This window comes from Arvicola amphibius, chromosome 10, assembly GCF_903992535.2.
Source record: "Arvicola amphibius chromosome 10, mArvAmp1.2, whole genome shotgun sequence".
NCBI lineage: Eukaryota > Metazoa > Chordata > Mammalia > Rodentia > Cricetidae > Arvicola > Arvicola amphibius.
In genome coordinates, this window is record NC_052056.1 from 59,757,914 (window position 1) to 59,779,236 (window position 21,323).

At 45.8% G+C, this 21,323-nt stretch overlaps 1 protein-coding gene across 8 annotated transcripts in view; it reads left to right on the forward strand.

Moving 5' to 3' along the window:
* Kalrn (kalirin RhoGEF kinase) overlaps nucleotides 1–21,323 on the forward strand; it is a 589,603-nt gene that overhangs the window by 400,052 nt on the left and 168,228 nt on the right. For all 8 annotated transcript variants that reach the window (XM_038346659.1, XM_038346661.2, XM_038346663.1 and 5 more), the window contains exon 33: nucleotides 1,471–1,573. In XM_038346659.1, the coding sequence (XP_038202587.1) occupies nucleotides 1,471–1,573 (103 nt within the window). The remainder of the gene's footprint in view (nucleotides 1–1,470; nucleotides 1,574–21,323) is intronic.

Genomic DNA, 21,323 nt, shown 5'->3' on the forward strand with positions numbered 1-21,323 from the left:
TAATTTCTTCTCACAGCAGATTTTGCCTTCCTACGAGTGTGTGGCTTATGTTATTAAAATAAGTTGGCATTTTCCAAGCCCACAAGTGGTAAGGAAGCAGTCGACTTAGAAATGTTCTATATGGGAGAAACTGCTTTTTCTCAGAAAGATGACCTATGCACACATATGCACTTGCATGGACACCCTCATGTACACATATGTCCATATACACTCACAGGTATGCCAGATCATAATTGTTCAGACTCCATGAGATGAAGTCATTGTATGTGGCACCGTGCCCATGGGGTGGGATTCTCCCGCATCCAGTTTCCCCTTGTCTTTCCAGGACTTTACCCCTCTGCATCATGGAGCATGGGTGATTTCTGTTAAAGTGTCCATGGGAATAGCTGTGGTTTCCTCTGCTATTCCTTTAACCTCAACCCACATTTCCCAAGTTTCCCTAACAGACTAGTCAGCAGTTCCCGGGCAACCGTTTCCTCCATGGCTTGACTCTGGGTTCGGCAAAGAGTCAGGACACAATCCTAAGGCAGAGCTCTGACAGAGCAATTCGCTGTCAAAACTGTAGTGCTAAGGCCCGGGTCAGGGGTCAAGTGTCATAATAGCGCCAAGGAGCACAGCTGCCTCAAATGCCACTGTGGACAAAGCTGTTTCCTCCTTGGAGAAAGAGCCTTTCTCTTCTGCGTTGATGAGAACACAGCACAAATCAGTATGAAATCAATAAGACTCACCAAAAAGAAGACAATAAATGCCCACTCCATGTGCAGGAGCTAAGCATCCCTCTGGACTTTGCCAAAGATAGTCTTCCCTTGAGGAGATAACCCAATCCATTTTCTTCATCAGAATAAATACAAATTTAAAAATGAAAAATCCATTTTAAGTTTCATGACACAAGCCTATAGTCTCAGCTCCTTGGGAGGCTGAGGCAGGAGGCTTGCTTAGACCCGGATACCCAAGGCTGGTGTGAACAAGCATAGCAAAACAGCATCTTAGAAAGAAGAAAAAAAGAGTACTTTATCCATTGTTTTTTTTTTTCCTTATACCAACAGCAGGCCAACCCCCATCTGAGTTATAACATGCAGAACCTTGACCTCTGTGGCTACTGAAAAGGAAGCTTGTTAGTTGGCTAGAAACCCAGGTTCTAAGTATGCTATATCTCCCTAGTGCCTATATCAGACTCAGTCCCAGTTTTTGTAGCTGTCGTTTTTAATGCCCCATCTACAGTATGGGCTGAAAAGGGACGTAGGGCCTGCGTCGTGCTGTGCTCAGTCCTGCAGCGGTCTTGTGCTTAAGCAGATGAGCTTTCATGGGAATCACATAGGCTGCACCCATTAACGGGATAATGCTAGACAATCCTGCCAGGGCTGTTCAGCTACCACTTTGCCGACCCAGCTGGGAAAGCCTTGTGTGCTCGAAACCCACAGTGGCTCCCCCCGCCCCCACCCCTGTTTCTTTTCTCTCTTCTTCCTGCAGGGATGGAGTAGAGGACGGTGACAGCCAGGGGGATGGGAGCAGCCAGCCCGACACCATATCCATCGCCTCCAGAACCTCTCAGAACACAGTGGACAGTGACAAGGTAAGACGACAGAGTCCCAGCCTGCCTTCCCTCCACCCAAACTTGTGGCTGGTTTAGCCGGCCCTGGAGAATGGTGCTCAAAATCCCTCCCACTCCGGAGCCAAACAGCAGGACCCAGCTGTATCATGCCAACCGAGGGGGACGTGCAAGGCTGGATCAGGAGAGCCATGTGTGTGAAAAGGGGAACAGTGAGAGAGGTGAGGTGTCTGATCCCTCTGAAACACCGCACTGGGCTGCCGAAGTGCTGCCTCAGGAGAAAGGCCCTCAGAGAGGCTGAGGTTGGAATAGTGTCCTAAGACACCAGTAGCTGTGGCGGGCTCCTATTTAAAACGGCTCGATGGGGGCATATTTCAAAATTACACTAGTGGTTTGGGAAATAGCCACATAGACACGACTCTGTCAGGGACTTTGACCCAAAAGGACTCTAGTGGGTAAATGACACTCATCCCTGGCCACGTACCTGGGGCTCCGTTCCTGAGAGATTAGGGACAGAGAGACCAGAAAGTGGCATATGAAGGATAATGTCGTCCTCTAAGGAATCCTGATCACTTCACTCCTACACTTTGGAGCAAGCAAGCCGCACTAGGAGCTCTGAGGGGAATGCAGGAAAGGGACCGTTCCCCATGGATTTGCTCCAGCTGCCTGCAGAAAGCAGTAGCTGAACTCTGCAGCAAAGACAGGAGGGGGCGCAGGGCCCAGGGCTCCTCACATGTGCTTCCCCACAGTCCAGAACATGAGGTAATTCACTGCTGCATATTTGCAACGTTTCTGATGAAGTTAGACTTTTCCAAACACTTCTTGGCCCGAGTTCCTCCTGACCTGGTCCTTCAGGCTGCTTTTCAGCCTCAAGCAATAGGCTACGTCCATACTTCAGTTAAGTTCTCTAAGTTAGGAGTACTTTTCTGCATTCATTAGTTGCTGTTGTTTTTTTTTTTTCTTTCTTGGAAAAAAAAGCCACCGAGATCTAAGTGTGGGGACTGTGCCCTTACCCTGCTGCGATAATGGCACCACGTCACCCTAACCACACTTTATTAGACTCAAGGACATTAGAGGTTAATTCCATCTGGCGGCTGCTGTCCTGTTTTAAAGCCATTTTCACTAGCAGAGTAAATGGAACATTTGAGGTTTTTCTACTTATGAAAACACAAAGGAAACTATTTCTGTGTTTTCCTGCTCCTCTGGTCTGTTGTCTAAGCATACAACTAGACTCTCCTGTGAATAAAAGCATTCTTTTTCTTAAGCAGTCCCTGGTTGGTAAGTCAAGTGTGCTATTGCCCATGTTCAGACATACACTTCCAGGTTCCAGTTGGGGGACTCACCCCTCGTAGCTGCTAACCCATCTCCCAGGACCCTGACACAGAGAGAAAGCCCTGGACTGGGGCCTCTTGTCTATTTCTTTTCTTGCTGGCCAGGTAAATGAGGCCAGGCTGCACGCTTGACAGCAGGCCTTTTAGTATGAACGAGGGACGCTAATACTTAAACTTCTCTCCAAGTAAAACTGAGGGTCCTCCAAGTGACTCACCGGAGAAGATTTTAGTGGTCAGTGTTAAAGCAGGAAACAGAACTCAGGCCCGACCAGTGCCACATTTTCCCCTCCCTCTAGAAGCTAGAGCATTGAACTCTCGGTGCTGAGTTCACCCAGCAGGGTATTCTTTCTATACACGCCACACACAGACCAGACACATACTCCTGTCCAAGCACCTGCCGTGTGCCCAGCCCCATGCTGGAGACTGTGAAGAGATGTGCACTGTCTGTTGAGTGTGACTCCCATCCGTGCAATTTCTTGTTTGCTGTTGTCTCTATGGCCTGGCCATTGGTCCCCGATGCGGACATGGGCTGTGTCTGTCTGTTCCACTGCTGTACTCCTGGCATGCAGCGTATGTCAAGGCTCAGGGTCTATTTGTGAAATTGATGAATATAGATATGTACTATTAGGTCTCAGGGAATTGAGGATTAAGAGGCCACTTAAAACGGTTTTCCAAAAGCATCCAAGTATACGAACATCCTATTTTTTAAGACATTAAAGAATCATAGCAGGTTTGAACAGAAAACTTAGTTAGCTGGACTACTTGCCCTGTTGGGACCATCAGCCCCAAGCCACCTTTTCTGGCCAGGCAGAAGGTGAGGAGGTGATCAGTTCTGCTCCATGTATGAAGCCTAGAAAACCCACTTGTTTTCAAACAAACATTGTAATAGCCTGTTGATGGTGATGCACTCCCAACCCAGCAGTGAGGACCCCTGTGACCTGCTTCTCCGTCCAGCAATTTCTCAACTCATAGGTGTCATCAACAGGGTCCTTCCACCTCTCCTAGGAGACCAGAAAAGCCTGCTTTCCAGCTAAGCAGATAAAAGACTCTGGCCTGATTGGAAGGGTAACTGATGGCGGCTGCAGGGAAAGGTCAGGTTCGGTGCACCTCACAGAAATCAGTCACTCCAGCAGTGGGCTTCCTTCAGCATGCCAGATCTTCCTCCTCAGATGCAAAGGAATGACTTGCATTGGCACTGTTGGTTGGCCAAAGGGCCCTGGGGAGCCCACTTAGGGCTGATGCGTGCCCCCAGTCACCCGCTGCGCTTGCACGCCCATAGTATGATGGAAAGCGTTTAAACACACTGGGTAAACCCCAGCCCCAGCGCCACTCTGTCTCCTTGCCCAGGTTATCATATTAGTTTCCCCATCTATTAAATGGGGTAACAATGCCATCAAACAGAGTCGCTGGGAAGAATAAGTGGCATATGTCTACCTGGTCAGCTGGCTGGCATTCGGTACAAGCTAACTTGCAGTATTGTGGTACGAATGTGATGCTTCAGCAGACTGGGAGGGATTTCATGAGTTCTTGAGCAGATTCCAATCTCTGGTTCCATCATTATCACCAGCTCTCAGCAACTTCTTATCTGTGTTGGTCCTAAGATGAGGTGGCTTCTTCAGTTGACCTGTCTGTAAAGAGAGAGGCATTTCCCCTCCCTTCTGCATGTTAGCCTCGGGACTCTTCAGGCATAGACGTGTGTTGCTAGCCTTGACTCATGGGTTGGTTTATTATTAGTGGATTATGATCTACTTCTGTCTGACACTGAATAATCAAAAGTTTACTCCTTTTGAACAATGGTAGGTTCTTGGGCTGTGGGTATTTAGAGACATGGGTCATATCATTTTTCTAGTCTTTGAAGGTTATATTAGAAGTCTTTGGTTTCTCCAGCTGTGATTATATTAATATGTTCCCAGATTATTCCATTTCCTGGGCTACCTCCCATTGGACTTCTTCGGTGTATCAATTCTATGTAAAACAGGGTATTTAGAAGGGTTGGCAGCTTGAATATGAGATCTGACCATGAATATATGCCCTAGCATTGCTGCATTCAGAATTTCCCCTAAGATGCTCATGGTGTCTATTCTAGTACCCAGTGTTACTCATATGATATCCATGCCTTTTTCATGGGCAGACTTAGTTAGGCAGGTGACTTAGAAATCTGAGTATAGAACAACTTTGTGTCCACTCGATTCTCTGGTCTAGACCCACCCCATGTTCCAGCATGTTCCGAATATAAAGAACTCCCTTCACTGTGTTAGCTACATCTCCCAGAAAAACCTTCTGTTCCTTCCTCCATGTTCTTGCTTTTTAGCATGAAAGGCCAGTATGCAGCATCCTTTCTCACCTCCCATGTGGAAGCCCCTATTCTAGCCCCTCTCTAAGGCCTTAAGAGATGGAAATTCTACCTCCTTTCCCTATGGCAGGGGAGCTGGGACTATTGGCTTAAGCTGTGAGTCTCCCCCTTAGTGAGAACCTAGTTCATTATTCATAATTCTGCATTAAACCCTTGCAAAGCTGAGCTGAGCACCTCAGTAGATAAATCCCACTAATCACTCTCCCAGACTGGCTTTTGTTTGATCCTCAAATGGATCTACATAATTAGGTTTTCCACAGGCCTACATTGCACAAAGGTGCTATTTCTTCAAGGCAAATGAAAGTGCTTACTTCATCCCACAGGGGGCCAACCCTGGTCTGTCTGGGGGTTTGCTACTGCTGCTCAGAGCAGGACATCCTCCCCTCGAGCCCCTCACCTTGAGACCTTGAGTTCCGGGGCTTGAGTTCTGTGCTACCACACAGCAGTTATCTGGATCCACAGAATTATGGGCAAGGAAGGCAGTGATGAGGCATCAGTGAGAAGACTCTTCTTTCACGCCATGGATGCCTGCCAGATGCGGATGGTAGAATGCCTACATCTGCACTACGATGAGCCTGGTGCATGCATTCAGGGCAGGCATGGTGGATGTAGCCAATAAAGTTTGATTGACTTAAACAATACAGATCCATCCTAGGGGAGATACCCTCTATGCAAAAAGCACTGTTAACCTCTGGACATGTCCACACTAGCTGAAGAGAGAGATGTTGAAATGAAATTGAACTGTGGGCACAGTTCTCTATAAAAAATAATAATAATAATAAGGAAACGGACCAAAACATCTTACAATTGGTGTGGGATTTGAATGCAGAACCTAAGTAATGAGCTGGTGTGAGCCAAGATATACGGTAGATCAGGGATACTGGTATGACACAGGGCATGGGGAGATACGGAGGTTTGAGGAGCTGGTGTTAACTCCCGGTGTTAACCACAGTTAAGGGTGTTAACTCTGAATTATCAGTTCAATGTGGTGGGTTATGACCAATTTTTATTTAATGATTGGAAAGAAAGAATAGCATCTCCATGTCCTGAGGAGAGCACCAGAGAAATAAACACCTCGTTTATTTTCATTAGATGTAAAACTTATTCTGTACAGAAAAGGAACAAATCACTTAGAGAAAAGGGGAATCTCTTCAATTAAATAGTTTATAAGTGGAAAAACAATAGATAGTCTTATAGAGTACAGACAGAGATAGAGCTTCTCAAAGAATACACCCTAAGTCCAGTCCCTCACATGTGGAGCCTTAACTGAGATTCTCATACATGTGATCTATTGAAGGCATACAAGGCAGATACACATGTAGTTCAGATGGTATTAAGCTCAGTCTGATCCCTCCTGAAACTTCAGGCAAGAATCGCCAACTGTGCACTACCTGAGGCAACTACCAGTTGTGTGCTGCCTGAGGTGAGGCCAACTGTATACTGTCTGAGGCTTTCACCAGCTGTGCACTGCCTGAGGCTTTCACCAGCTGTGCACTGCCTGAGGCTATCACCAGCTGTGCACTGCCTGGGGCTACCGCCAGCTGTGCACTGCCTGAAGCAAGGGCCTTGGTCTTTCATGTCAGATGGGAGCTTTGAGCAGCCAGTAGGCACAGAGCTGTGGCTGCACGGGCAGGCAAGGACATCTAGATAAGATTTCGTCGCATCTATGGCAGGGAGCATGTGATTGGTAGCAAGGGGATGGGTCCTAAGATCAGGCCTGGATTCCATACTGACTTGCTCATGATCTAGGACGGTCACATTATGTCACAACTCTATCAAAGAGAACAGTGGATGTCTTTCCCAGAGTTCTGAAGGACCAGATGAGATCATTTCTAAAATGTGTGTGGGATTCGGGGACCCCAGGGCCCAGGGAAGGTTTCCACTTCAGCTACCCAAGGCAGGAAAATAAACAACATGCTACCTGAAGTTTGAAGAGGCCACAGGCTACTGAGTTTTGTCTCCGAAGAGATAGCCAAATACCCACCAGTATGGAGACAGAGACTAAGCTCACGTGATGTGTTTTACTTGAGAAGTTCTTAAGAGCCAAAGAGGACCACCCAAGTTGAGTTTGAGACATGTGATCATGACAAATGTCTTGGTCAACTGTGTGCACCACCTGATGTCCACCAGACCGTGAGAACTTCTGAGGTCCCAGGCAAGCCTGGGAGAAATGGGATATAGCTCTTCTTTTACTGAGTCTTTGGAGTCAGTGGGCCTAAAGATTTCATAAACTATCCCCAGATAGAGAGGGGGATGCTGCTTCCTATTCCATCACAAAACACTTCAGGGAGATCCCTGGGAAGAGTATGCAGTTGTACCTCTACCTACCAGGGCCGGGGGTGGATGTATTGGAACTTGAACCATGAAAGCAATGTAGTCTTGATTCTCAGGTGCTCACACCCCAGGCCTCAGTGTGTTAGACTGTAATCACAGCATAAATCTCAATTAAAAGGATTCTGATTTTCCTCGTTATCTTAGTCATTCCTTGTAAGAAAATACCACTTCCACTTTACTTACGATTTCAAGCCCCAAATGTGGTTTAGGTTTTTTATTATTTATTTTGTGTTATTTAATGTCTCATCTTAAAGTCCGGGGCTAGACTTGAAACTCATTATTTTCTTCTAGCATAGTTTCCCTGTCGTTCTTCTCCACGGTGCTTGGGTAGCTGGAGGAGAGGAGATGGCAGAGGAGTCCAGGACCGTTAGGACACCCATCTATGGGTGCTTTGTCACCTCCTGAAAATGCAGTCCCCACTTCTCAGTGATGTTTGTCACAGCATCAACTTGGCAGGTGCATGGTTCAAGTCCCTGCAATGTCCACCAGATGACAGGAAATGTACTTTACTGCCTGGGGGCAAAGAGTAAAACCTTTCCTCCTGACATTATAGTAATTAATAAGTCTCAGTAACGTTCCATCATTTAATTTTTTCCCTCTCGAGAAACCAATCATCAGATCTGCCAATCATCTGAAAAAGCAAGCAAGTGTCATGAAAGGCAGGGGCTGGTGAGGACTTTGTTGAGCCCAGGCAGTTAACTGGAAGCTTTGGGGATCCTCTGGCAGGGTCAGAACCTTCGGCTGCACGAAGTATCTTTGTTCTAAGTGTGTTGGCATGGCATGGGTGTCCTCACTGAAGGACTGGGGAGGGTTTGGGAAAGTGATTTACCAATGGTTAGCGCTGTAAGGAAAGGCTGCAGGCATTATCCACAGCCTTGGCTTATTCAGGGTGAGCCTGAAATTTGGAATCAGAAATTTAGAAAAGAGAGCCTGGGGGTGGTGGCACAGGTCTTAAATCCTAGCACTCAGGAGGCAGAGGCAGGTGGATCTCTGAGTTTGAGGCCAGCTTGGTCTACAGAGCTAGTCCCAGGACAGCCATGGAAAAACCCCCTCTGGGAAAACTAGAAACAAAAAGAATTAGGAAAGGAAGGAAATTTAGAAACACCCCAGAAATCATCAAGCCTTCAATCACCAACCAACATCCTTCATCATTGAAAAGTAACTAAGTGACTTATTCAGAGTCACAAAGCCACTTGATGACAGTGTGACCTGATAGTCAAACCCAAGCCCGTCACCCCAGTTCAATCAGATTTAAAATAGTCCCGTTGCTGTGCCCTTCATAGTTCAGCTTGTTGATCTGCAGAAAAGAAGTACCACTGCTGCCCGCTTCTTGCGCTGCTGCTGCCCACCCCTCCCCCCATAGGCAGTGAACACACGGCAACCCTGAGCAAGTTGCAAGGTGGTTCTGTAGCCCATACCGGCTCTGGGCTGGCGTGTGAGTGGCAATGCCTATCACAGACTCTTCAATACCAAGGACTGATGACTCACGCCGTGGCCTTGGTGAGGGTGTGATTCTGTCTCCCAAGAAGATTCCTGTCCTGTTGGGTTCTGAGCACATGGCAATCAGTGCTGGGATGCAGCAAGGCTGATCCCTATCTTGGAGCTGCCTGGGAGGAGCGAGTTTCCAGAACCAACTCAGCCCTGCTGTAGTTGCGCCAAGTTTGCACCAAGGGAAATCCTATTTCATTGTTAACGTTTTGGTGGAAGGCGAAAGCAAATCTGAAAACAAGCCACAATGTTCAAGTGGATTAACTGGCGGCAGACCAGGGCAAACAAGACCCAAGTGAGTATGCCTCCAGTCCCACTTGTTCTGCTGAGGACAGGGAAATGAGGACAGGTGGACAGGTGGACCCAGCTTGGAGGACAGAAGTGAAGAGCGAAGTGACAGCATTCGGGGCAAGTACTGGAGGATTCCATAGAGTCCTGTCAGCAGTCTGTTTCCTCCTCAGGTGAGGAAAAGTATTGTGCATTTGGAAGGAAGGAAGGAAGGAAGGAAGGAAGGAAGGAAGGAAGGAAGGAAGGAAGGAAGGAAAGATTGACTTTGCTTGGTGGGTGGGTGGGTGGGTGGGTGGAGCAAACTGGGAAGCCTGCTCTCCAGAGCTCCTGGATGAATAGCAGTGACTTGGGGTGCCTATGTTGACCTCTTTCAACAAATGTGATCACCTTTGGAAACTTTGCACGGGGAATCAGTGCAGTGCAGGGTGGGCAGTGCAGACTGACGCTGGTCTGAAGGTGTGGCTTTGTGGAAGCTGATGTTCCTTCTGTCCGAGTGTGCTGTGATAAAGAAACACAGCCCACGGTACCTGTTGCTGTAACATAGCATTCTGGGGGAAAGCTTTTGGGCTGGCTTTCCCACCACTGCCCTGATTCTTGACCTTGAGCTCTGGTTGAAGTTGCCTGGGTTTCCCTCTCTGGCAGTTGAGCGCCATTTGGTTCATTACTGTTGGCTTCTGCAACCCATCATGACCACTGTGGTGGTGGTGGGTGTAGATTTCTGTGGATAGCATTGGAATGAGGTCATGTGATCATTGTTGCTGGAACTCAAAAGTACCCTGTTTGGTAGATTTTTCCAAGGAGCTACACTAAGGACATAATTTTTACCTTGGGACATCTCCTTGAGCGACAGGCAACAGGTGCCCCTTTGAGGGACTGCCACCTCTGCTCTGATGGGTCTCTTATGATGACTGCTCTAAGGTTAGGGTCTATATGGATCAGACCCTAGAGAGTGCCCACCCCTTCTCACTACTGCCCTGCTGTAGATGGGTGTGGCCCTGAGTGTGCTGGAGCCGCCATTTCCCTATCACAGGATGGTTATATTTCTGTCTCTTTGTAGTGACTTAATCATGAGCCTTATGAGCTTCAAGAAGGCCAAAGACAGTCTTCTTTTAGAGTGCTGCCTTTGGTCCTGTTTGAATTTATTTTTCTTGAGACAGGGTTTCTTTGTGTAGCTTTGGCTGTCCTAGAACTCACTCTGTAGATCTATCTACCTGCCTCTGCCTCCCATGTGCTGGGATTAAAGGCATACGCCACCACTACACAGCTTGTTTGGAACTGTTAACAGACAGAACTTCCAGAGGGTTATTCCCACAGACCCCATGAGGCCCTGCTGATCCAAGCCATGGACCGCTCTTGCCTCCATTGCTGTCTGCCCTTACCCTCTGAACTTTATGATCTACTGATAGAAAGGCAACAGCAAACGCAAGAAGTAGATGCAGCTTTCTCTAATCCCTGGCTCCTTCGAGGTTGCATTCTCTCTGCTGCAAGAGCAAGCTTTTAGAAGGTTCTTTGTTTTTCTGTAGCATACTTACAATGAGGAGCAGGTTGGCTTGGTGAACAGAAGATAAGAAAATTCTTCTCCTCAGGATTCGGGGGTATGCTATCTTTGTATCTGGTTGATTAATTCATCAACCATTTGTTAAGCTCCTACCCTGTACCTTGCACAGTTCCAGACACAGAGGCCAAGGCTATAAGTAGACATGTAAACATTGCTTGGAGAGTTTGCTGCTCTGAGTCCAGGTATGGTCAGCTTAAGTTAGGCATCGTGAAAAGGTCCAGTCCACAGGGGGGAAACTGGGAGTGTGCTGCACTCAGATGGTGGATTCTGAACCCCACAGTGTGGAGCCCACCATCTCAACTCTCTACTCCTAGGGAGAACAGTGAATCTTGGTCTCATTCATGAAGCTTCCTTGACACACACACCCCAAAAAAGTTTGCAGGACATGTTCTCTGACACTGAACTTTAAACCAGCTGGAAGTCCAAATCAGTAAACTTTCTGTCTAGAGGACAGGCTACTGGGAAAATTTCCCACATTTTAATACAGGACAAGGTCAGTGGGGAGGAGAACAGAAAACTTCGTCAAATCTGTTGCCACACTAAATTAATTTTTTTTTAATTCAGGGTCATTGAATTGAGTGTCCCTGATAACTGGAACCCTGGATTTTCTCTATACACGATAGTCTCTGCCCTTGCCTGCAGCCTTGAGTTCACACCCAGGTGTCCTGCAGGTGACCATAGGCAGCAGCCATGCAGGTGTGTGTGTGTGTGTGTGTGTGTGTGTGTGTGTGTGTGTGTGTGTGTGTGTTCCTCAAATGAGACAAATGTGCTGACTCTCACTTTTGCCAGTTTCTGTGGGGAGCATCAGAGACGTTGCTGAGATGAACGAGTCTGTTGAGCGACGATTCATTCACCCCAGGACAATGCTGCTTTGAAAGACAAATTTAGCCTGGGAGCCGGGAAGATTTTGACACTAAAAGTCAAATTCACCCTTGCCTTGAAGTTCATCTTCCTTTCTAGTCTCCTTTGTATCAATTTTGAGCCCAAAATATTAATTCTAATCCTGGATAACAAGTCAAAGAGCAGTGCTTCTGAAACATTGTATCCAAAAAAGTACTTTATTTTGATATAGAATCAGACTTTTTAAAAAACACATGGGAATTATGAAAAAGTTCCCCATATCATCTTTACCCAAACCATGTTGTAGTTTCTCTTGCTCAGCTAATCCAACCTGTTTTCTTTAATTAAGGGATATACTCTGGGACTTTTAAATAATTATTGAGACATGGGTGCACTTGCAGTATAAAATGTTTATATTCTTCTAGAGACCCTCCTTTAAAATATAAAACCTTAGTCATTTATTTGTTCTTTTTATTTATTATTTTTTAAAAAAACCTTTCAGGCTGTTAAGATGGCTCAGAGGACAAGGATGCTTGCTGCCTAACCTGAGGACCTAGACTCAGTATTTGGAACCCACTTGGTAGAGAGAGGAAATGGGCTCCCGCAAGTTGTCCTCTGACCTGCATATGTATACCATGTCATGTACATGCATAAATAGAGAAGAAGGATCAAAAACAAAACCCTTTCAGACAGAGGTAGCACATAGTAGGAACTGGTTTAGACTTTTCCATGTAATAAATCTGCAATATTGTTTCACGGCAGGGCGTGAAGTTGCTTCCTTTTTCGTGGTGGCACACGCCATTACTGTAGCACCACAGTGTATTTAATATTGTCTATTGATGGGAATGCAGGATGGTTCTAGTCTGTTGCCCCTGCTCACGAGGTTGTAATTAGTAACCTTGTGCTAATACCATTTTCACACTTGTGAAGATATTAACAAGTTACCTCCCTGGAGGGAATATACATTTTAAATTTCAATAGGAATGTAAATAACATCTGGCATCGATCCCTACTCCCCAGGTGTGCGTATGAGTGCTGGTTGCACTGCAGAGTTGCACCCTGTCATCAAGATCATATTCTCCAATCAGCCAGATCCTTTAAAGTAATCTCTATTCATTTTGCTCTTTTACAGTTTGTTTAGCTGCCAGTGTTGTGCCTGTTTATGTTTCTCTTATCTTTATTGAAACTTGTAACACTGCATCTGTGTACCGCAGGAGAGCTGTAACTCTGAATAGCTATTATTTATAAACTTATTTTTTAATAAGATGCATTCCTAATTCTAAGCATCTGATTTATAGTAAACTTTAAAATGCCTCCAAATGTGAAATGTGTGTACTAAAATACACAGCACAACCGAAGACATCCGTGGATAAGTTATAGTAAGCAGATGCAGCCATGCAGACAGTGAAGTAGAACACCACCCGTTTCCCAGAATTCCCCATGCACCCTCCTGGACACAGTCCTGAGTTTCTTGCCCTAGGGGTAACCATACCCCTCACATTTATAGGATTCTTATCTTATAGCCTCACCTCCTATATAAATGCCTCTTAGTAATATAGTTGCAATGGGACTAGTAATGTAGTTTTTCTGGCTAGCATCAGACCCTGGATTCTTTTCTATTTCAATTTTGTCACTTACCATTGTTTTATGGGATCCATCCATGCTGATGTGTAGAGCTGTTCGGTCATTTTCACTGTTACGCAGTATTCTGCCCTATGAATGTATGAAACTTTATCCATTCTTTGCACAGAAGGTTGTGAGATGTTTATTATGTATATCCTGGCATACACAGTTCAGCTTTTCCAGTGTGTGGAACTAGGAATGGAACTTCTAGGTGGTAGGTCGTGTATTTGTCTCTTGAGCCAATTACATTCCTCCCAGTGTGCGAAGGACTCTCAGTTGCTCTGCCTTCCCAGGCTGTGGTCTGCTGGGTTGTAGTAACCCCAGCTTCTGATGTTGTGTTTCTGTGATTCCTCAGAGGACTGCACATTTTTGCACATCTCCCTGGGCCTTGAATTTTCTCCTTCCCGAAGTCAACCCAAGCTTTTTATCTGTGTCTAGTAGATTGCTTGGAGATTTGTTTGTTTTTTCTTAATTCAATACTAGGAGTTTATATTCTAGTTATGAATCTATGTGATTATAAATGTATATATCTGTTCTCAGTCTGTGGCTTGTCTTCCTATTCTCTGTTTTGCATCTTGATAAGCATATAATTTGATTTTTAAGGCAATATACTGATAAGTTAGGGTGTCATGGGATATGACAAAAGGCATTTTTTATATTTAATATTTCAAAATAGCTTACCTTTTATGTATACACAGAATAATGTACTGATATGAAGAAAACACATACTACAGGTTTCTGTCAGCCCCTAAATTCTGAAAAATAAGAACTAGTAAATTATTTAAAATGCATTCATGTTATTCTTTACTACACATCTAGTGTATGATAATAGTGTGGAATTAAAGCAGTGAAACATGTTTAGCAGAAAGATGAGAGACACAATGAGTTTGGCACTTAGCTGCCCAACAAACAGACCCAAGATGTGGGAAGGAAGTCTGTGCATGACAAAGCCAAACATCTGTACCCACAACAAGCTCTTCAGTGTCGACTTTATGGGCAGCCTTTTGGGTTTTGTCTTCAGCTCCTTGACATATAGGAGGACTGAGTTACTTCTGTCTGTTGTTACAAAGACCAGACAATCAGCATCTAGGAGAATACAGAAAAGCCAGAACTGATAGAGAAATTCGCTCCAACACTGTTGTCTGCCGTCTGCTCCCTCACTGTTACGAGAAGGCTCTTGATAAACAAATGGAGAGTGAACCTATGAATCCAGGGTGGTGTGCTTGGCATTGTGGACAGAGTCCTAACATCAAAGCTTCTGATGTGAGGGGGTCCAAGATGGTTCCACATTCAGCTTTCCTAACTAGACCGTACTGTGGCAGCGGAGATGTTGGCAGTGGGCGGAAGGTCAGCTCACAAAGGAAAACAAGGTAACAGAGAGTAAGTTTGCTTGGTTGAAGTTTGTGGTTTATGCTCTAAGTTGAGGGAAATAAATGATAGGTCAGGTAGATCACAGAAGGTGCCGGACACCATCTATTTAGACTTTTCTGAGCATCATCCAAGAAACAGTGATCTCTTTGTATAGCGACTGCAGAATTGCCTTTCTCTTCGTGTGGACTTCAGTGGGCTCCACTGTTCACCCGGCACATGCATTGGCGCTGTCCTTCCCTCTCCCATCAGTGTTCAGTCCATCACCTCCTCTTCCCCACATTGTCAAATGCCCCCTTCCCCTGCCATGTAACACGTGTGACGTCATGCTCTGATTTCTCTGCTCCTGATTCTTCTTTCGATCTCTCCCACCTTCCTTCATCTTCCTATTGCTTCCCTTCCAACACCCATAATGAAAGATCTGAACCCATAGCCCTGCAGTGACTTCACCCTGCTGGGGCTTTGGTATTCATCATCTGCCACCTTTTTTCTGAGTACCTGCTATGTGCTGTGTACTGTTCCAAGATGGAGGTACAGTGGTCAGATAAACAAACACACTGACCCCATAAACACGGGACTCAGCTGAAGACCCAAAAAACCAATAGGCAAGGATGCAGTCCGAGGGGTCACCATGTACACGCACACTGCCAGAAGTGTGTGACTCGGTGTCTTGTCCTTCCTTAGTCTCAGCACCAGATGGTTATTTCCTTTTCTTCAACCCAGTTAACTGCTGTGGCTTCTATATTTGGGACAGAAGCAACGTCATTTTCCCAGGTCTCCAGGTGTGTGACTATCAGTACGTTTTTGGCCCAGTCTCTGATAACCAGTGTCATGCCAAGTCCTATGGGTGATTCCCTCTTACTTTCTTACAGCCACTGTAGGAGGTCTGTCCTTGAGCCTGGCTTCACATCGTTGTGTGATATAGAAAGTTTGTCCCTGGGTGTGTCAGCAACAGAAGCTTAGCTCTGAACCCTTACAGCATCCCCCAAGACCTTCTACTTCCCGACAGTCCCAACCCTTGCCTCCTGTCCTGCCCCACCCCCGCTCCCCTAGTCACCTGAAGACCTCTCCTCTCTGGTATATATGGACCTCTCCTCTCTGGTATATATGCAATAATCTTCACTCTTTTTTTAATTCATGTCTTCTGTCTACCAATCTGTATACTGCCTTGCTATCCCTTCAAGTTTCTTTCCTGTCCTGATAGACGAGTCTCTTGGGAAGACTCCTCCTAGGATGCATCCCCTTCACTATTAAACTGCTTCCTGGCATTTCTCCCTCAGCACTCCGTGAGACAGTAGCTACCCCTTCCTCTGTCCACTACTGATTCTCATGAATGGATTTTTATCTCACCCACTGAATCACTGGGTCCATGAAGATAGGGTTCATGGCTGATACCAAGTGTTATCTTCAGTACACACATGTGAAAATGGCATCTACGGGAAGTACTCAGAAAGAATGGCTTGCTTTGTATGTGTATCTTCTATTTGTCTGTATTTATGAATCAGTGTGCTTCCAAGTATATTTTCCATATGCTTCAGAGGCATTTGCTGAATGGTTTAGGACGGGGTGATGCTGATTTCCCCTGGTCATCAGGCCTATGACGTTACACAGCAGTGAGTGATGACTGTGGCTGGCCCACGTCAAAGGCTACCAGAGCTGAGGTCTGGGCTTGCTTTTCTCTCCCACCTGCTTTGAGACCTCTTTTCTCTTAATATGAAAGACTAATCTTGCTGCTAAACACAAAAGGGGACCATGTGCATGTACATATGTGTGTGTTTGTGCTTCTATGTCCATATACACATATATGTGTCTCTATATACATGTATACATATATGTATATATGAAGGAAATACACCAAAATATAAATTATGGTTATTTCTGGTAGGTGGCTTTTTATACTTCTCTACAATATGACATAGTACTTTTATTAACAACAACAAAATCCCTACCAGGCATTATTTTTTAAAGGCTAGAAAGAGCTGACAATCTTAGCTGATACTGGAGTCTGTCCTCCATATGCACCCAGGATTCCTGGTGGGAAGCAGAGTTCTTGGCCTCTCATTGGTGTCTCAAGGTTTGAAAAAGTGACCAGAGAGTAAATTTAGCTGATTTGCATATGGGCCAAAGTTAGGAGCAGAGGAACTAGCAACTTTGATTGGAAAGGTCCAGAGCCTTGGACTGTGCTGGGAAAGAGAAGGGAAAATCCAGAGGCAGGGGGTCAGGGTCCTGATGGCTTCTTCACCGGGCTCTGCTCTGTAGAGATGGGAGGGAAAGACAAGGGGCAACCTGGAACATAGAAGTACGTGTAGAGACTTCACACAAAGATAACCCCTGGAAAGAGAGGAAGCCCCATTCAAGTTTGTTTTTTTAGGCCCTGGTGATTGGGAAAGGAGGGTTTCCAGAGCAACTCCAGGTGGCACAGAAGGCTCCTTTCAGAGGCCACTTTCATGGACATCAGTTTCTGAGAGGAAGGAGGTCCTTGTCTCGAGGTCAAGGACCTTCCACACACGCCATCCCTTTCTCCTCGGCTACAGTCAGAGACAGAGGGAAAGGTTCCGATAAACTTGAAACCATAAAGTTACACGGAGCGAGCAGGTTCAAGGATATTGCCCAGACTGTGCAGTTTCAGATTCAGTCAGAGCATTCCCTGGTGAGAGGAAGAAATGGAAAAAGGAAAGGTAGGGAGATACTGTTGGTGGTGACAGGCTTCTTTCTGGAAGGGACACCTGGTCTGTGCTGACAAGGTACCTCACATACGGACCCACTACTTACGCTGCCCAAACAGTACCCAACACCTCCATCCCTTGCCCATCTCCTCCCCACAGGGTGTGGGGTGGAGAGCTCTGAGCTCAGGGTGCAGTAAATGGCCTTCGGTCCCAGGATTCCTTAGCAGAGGAGTAGCCTGCATGAAGGAGCTAAACAAGAAGCTACGCAAGTTAATCCTTGAGAAGAGTTTGATCTAAAAATGTTTTCTGGTACTAATGTTTTTCACACACACACACACACACACACACACACACACACACAGGGTGTCTCAGTTTTTAACTCTGACAACTACAGCAAAGAGAATTTCTAGTCTGGGTTCTGGTTTGAAGCTTGAGGTGGGGAAAATAATTTTTATAAGCCAGTTATGTATAGTATTTACAGAATTTCCGAGGTATGATGGAAGGGCACAGAGAGTACACACATAGTCCCTACTCAAAGCAAAAATCCCCTCCCCATCTAAAGCAGCAGATGCCATCCTTTCCCTGAGAAGTCACTGATATCACTGGACAGGCAGAGAAAAGCTCACAGGCTGCCTGCAAGAAAGGCAATCCAGAGACTGACCACTGGCCCCGCCTTTGTGCCTAAGCCCCTAACACGATGAGCCTCCTGGTCCTCAAGGTACGTATCATTCTCCTCATTTTGCAGATGACAGATTTTACAGGGACATTGCACACAGGGAGTAAATAACTCACTCATGGTCATACAACCAGAAAGTATAGAGCTGAAGTTTGAATCTTGGTTCTCTATACCCATGGCTTCCCGCAGGCAAAGCCCAGTGTAGAAAACAAACAAACAAACAAACAAAAACATTGGCTGATGCAGGCAAAATACACAACATTTGGCTCAAATAGTGTACTCGCATTTCCCTCTCCTGCTGAACAGAACAGAACACACATGAGTTCAAAAGTCAGGAATGTCCCATGTTCTGTTTACTGTGTGTGTCATTTGCTCACCTTCCCTAGGCCCAGTAGAGCATGACATGAGTGGGGACAAGAGGCTGATTATTACCTTAGCTACAAGTCTGGCAATTGGGCCGCATCCCTGCCTCAGAGGGTTCCTAATCCATCAGGATATGAAGCATTGCTAGCACACATCAGATAAGTTACAGAAGAGAACACCACTGGCAATTTGCGATTAAGATTCACCTAACAGTCTAACACCACAAAGTAGCTGTGGTGGTTCTTTGTGGAACATGAGTGCAGATAAAACTATCCCCTAAATAAATATGTTCTCCATCTGGGGCTGTTTTCTCTCTGTGGGTGTCTAGCCTTATCTCCCATGTGTACTGGGACTGCAGAACATCTCACTAGGCCTCAGGGGCCTTTATTCTGAGAGACAAGGATTAGAACGTGGCTTACAGTATGTGAAGTGCAAGATTCATATGGAGGCAACTATACCCGGCTAGAGGGAGACAAGGAAATCTCAGTATAACCCTTCCCCAAAGTGCTGAGCAAGTTTAGTTGGTAAAAGTCACAGTCCTATAAAGAGTCTTCCTGATTCTTACCCTTTATTGAAAATGCCAAAGATGAACCTTTCTGAACACATACTGGAAGACACCAAGTACGGCTAAAGTGCTGCCAACTCGGTGTCCCGAAAATGAGCAGCTGCAACATAGAAGAGACCTTAATACTAGGGATTCAAAGGACTCTTGCAGTCACCAGGGGAGTTTTTCTAGACCCTGGCCTTGTGCTTGTGCAAGTACAAGAAAGTACACAGAAAGCCACAGGTGTGGGGTAGCTGGATGGGAGCTGATTATGAATCCTAAGCTGATAGTTATTTTTGCAGTAGGAAAGGTCAATAGCATTTTTTTCCCTCCACCTCAAATGTTTGTTTTTTTTTTCCTACCAGACCTTCCATTTTCTAAAAGTCAGCTCAACAGGATCATGAATAGCTGTCATTTTAAACATTAAAAGCTAAGCAGCTGGGCGTTGTAGTCCACACTTGGGATCCCACCACTTGGGACACTGAGGCAAGATTGTGAGTTTGGAGTCAGCCTGGGCTACATGGTGAGATGTTTCCTTACGACAGCAGAGAAGTAACAGCCGTGTGTTTGTGTTGCCACTCTGTTGGGAATACCCAGCCATGTCCTCCGGGCAGGTGTGTTATTTCCCGGGATTCCAAGAAAACCATGTCCTTAGTCTGTCTACATGGGCTTTATTTATTACATCAAACCATCTTCAAATAGATTTGCAGACATCCAGAGTCAAATCACAACATGAGGTTGGAAAGGGTATAAGGAATTTTCTAGAAAACTTAATGAATATGTACAATAAAATTAACTCAAGCCACTTTCAGTTAGGTGCCAGACTATAAGAGAGACTTGTATGTAAAGGACACTTTAGATGCAACGTCATACAAATGTAGTCATTTAATAGGTAGGGGCAGTGGTTAAGGGCAGCTTTGAAGTCAGACCAACCTCGATTCAGAGCTCACCTCATCTGCCGTCCACTCACCAGTTGTATGATCCTGGGCAGGACCTCTCTAGGCCTCTGCCTGCAAAATGAGGGCAATGATACTGACCCCCATGAGGCTGTGGCACGGATCTGTGTTGCATTGCATGTAAATACTCAGCACTGTGGCACATGGAAGATTCAACATTTTATAAACCATTAGTGACAGTAAATACAGAGCAGCAGGATGCAAACTTCAATATGTATAAAACTATCCAGCTCTACCATTGAGATAAACCCTACAGACCTTATAACACATAACATCAAGAAGCCAAGGAACGGTAGCAAACATGGCGTGAGACTACCGAGTGAGACCACTGGTACATGCCCCCTCCCTCATTCATATTAGGGTGACATTAGACTCAGGGAAATGTGCTTTCAAATTCTTGAGCCTCTTTAACCATAACGCAGTGACTGAATGGGGCCATGTGGGCCTTGACCGTGAGTGACGTCACATGTGCATTTAGACAGCTCCTGTCATCCTTGCAAACCTTTGCTCCCGCCACCATCTGGAATGTGTCCCACCTCCTCTGAGCTCAGGGCAGCTAGAATAAATCCATTCAGCCTGCTGCTTGCGTCTCTTCTCCTTAGCCGAAATTCTGACTGGGAGAGTTTCAAACTGGATTTCTCATTTCTGTAGGGTGGGTGTGAGGGAGCCTTTGACTCCATGGTGTGAGCCCCAGACAAACCAGTCTCTGATCCTGCCCTTACTCACTAGCCCACTTAGTAACTCATTCCCTCAGACAGCCTTGCAGCATGCCCAAACTAGCCCCATAGTAGGAAAACTACAGGTCGCTGCATGTCGTGGAATCTGGCCATACACACAAATCACAAATCTCAAGCCCATCACTGCCCAGCATCTACAGGAATGAGTAAGCTTTTCTATATTTCTCTTTCTCGATTAAATGTTACAGCTAGGTTTGGTAAGATGTGAGACCCTGAGAGTTTAAGAAGAGGTAACAAGGGTATCGAATGAATACAAAGGATCACAGCCCATAGGACCTCTTATTTCCTGCACCCCTGTTGATGCCGTTCCTGCCACTCCTGTTATGTATGTGTCCCTGACACTGCAGGACTGGTCTATGGGGGGTCTCACGAGTTGAAAGGAGAGGGATTTGAATTCTGGCAGCAAATGGCCAGTCAGTGATCCTCCTCTGGATCCTGAACCTGCTCGGATTCTTCTGAACCTTCAAACCCAGGGATATCTCACCCAGCTCCGCTCTCCTCTCTTCTGAAAGAACGGTTATGGCCTGCAGGTTGCACTCTGTGTACTGGGTGACTAGGAGTAGGCTGCACTGATGGTTTAACGCTGGTTTCTCTAAAGGGCGCTGGGATCTCATGCAGATTTCTGCAAAGTTGTATGCAAATCACAGAG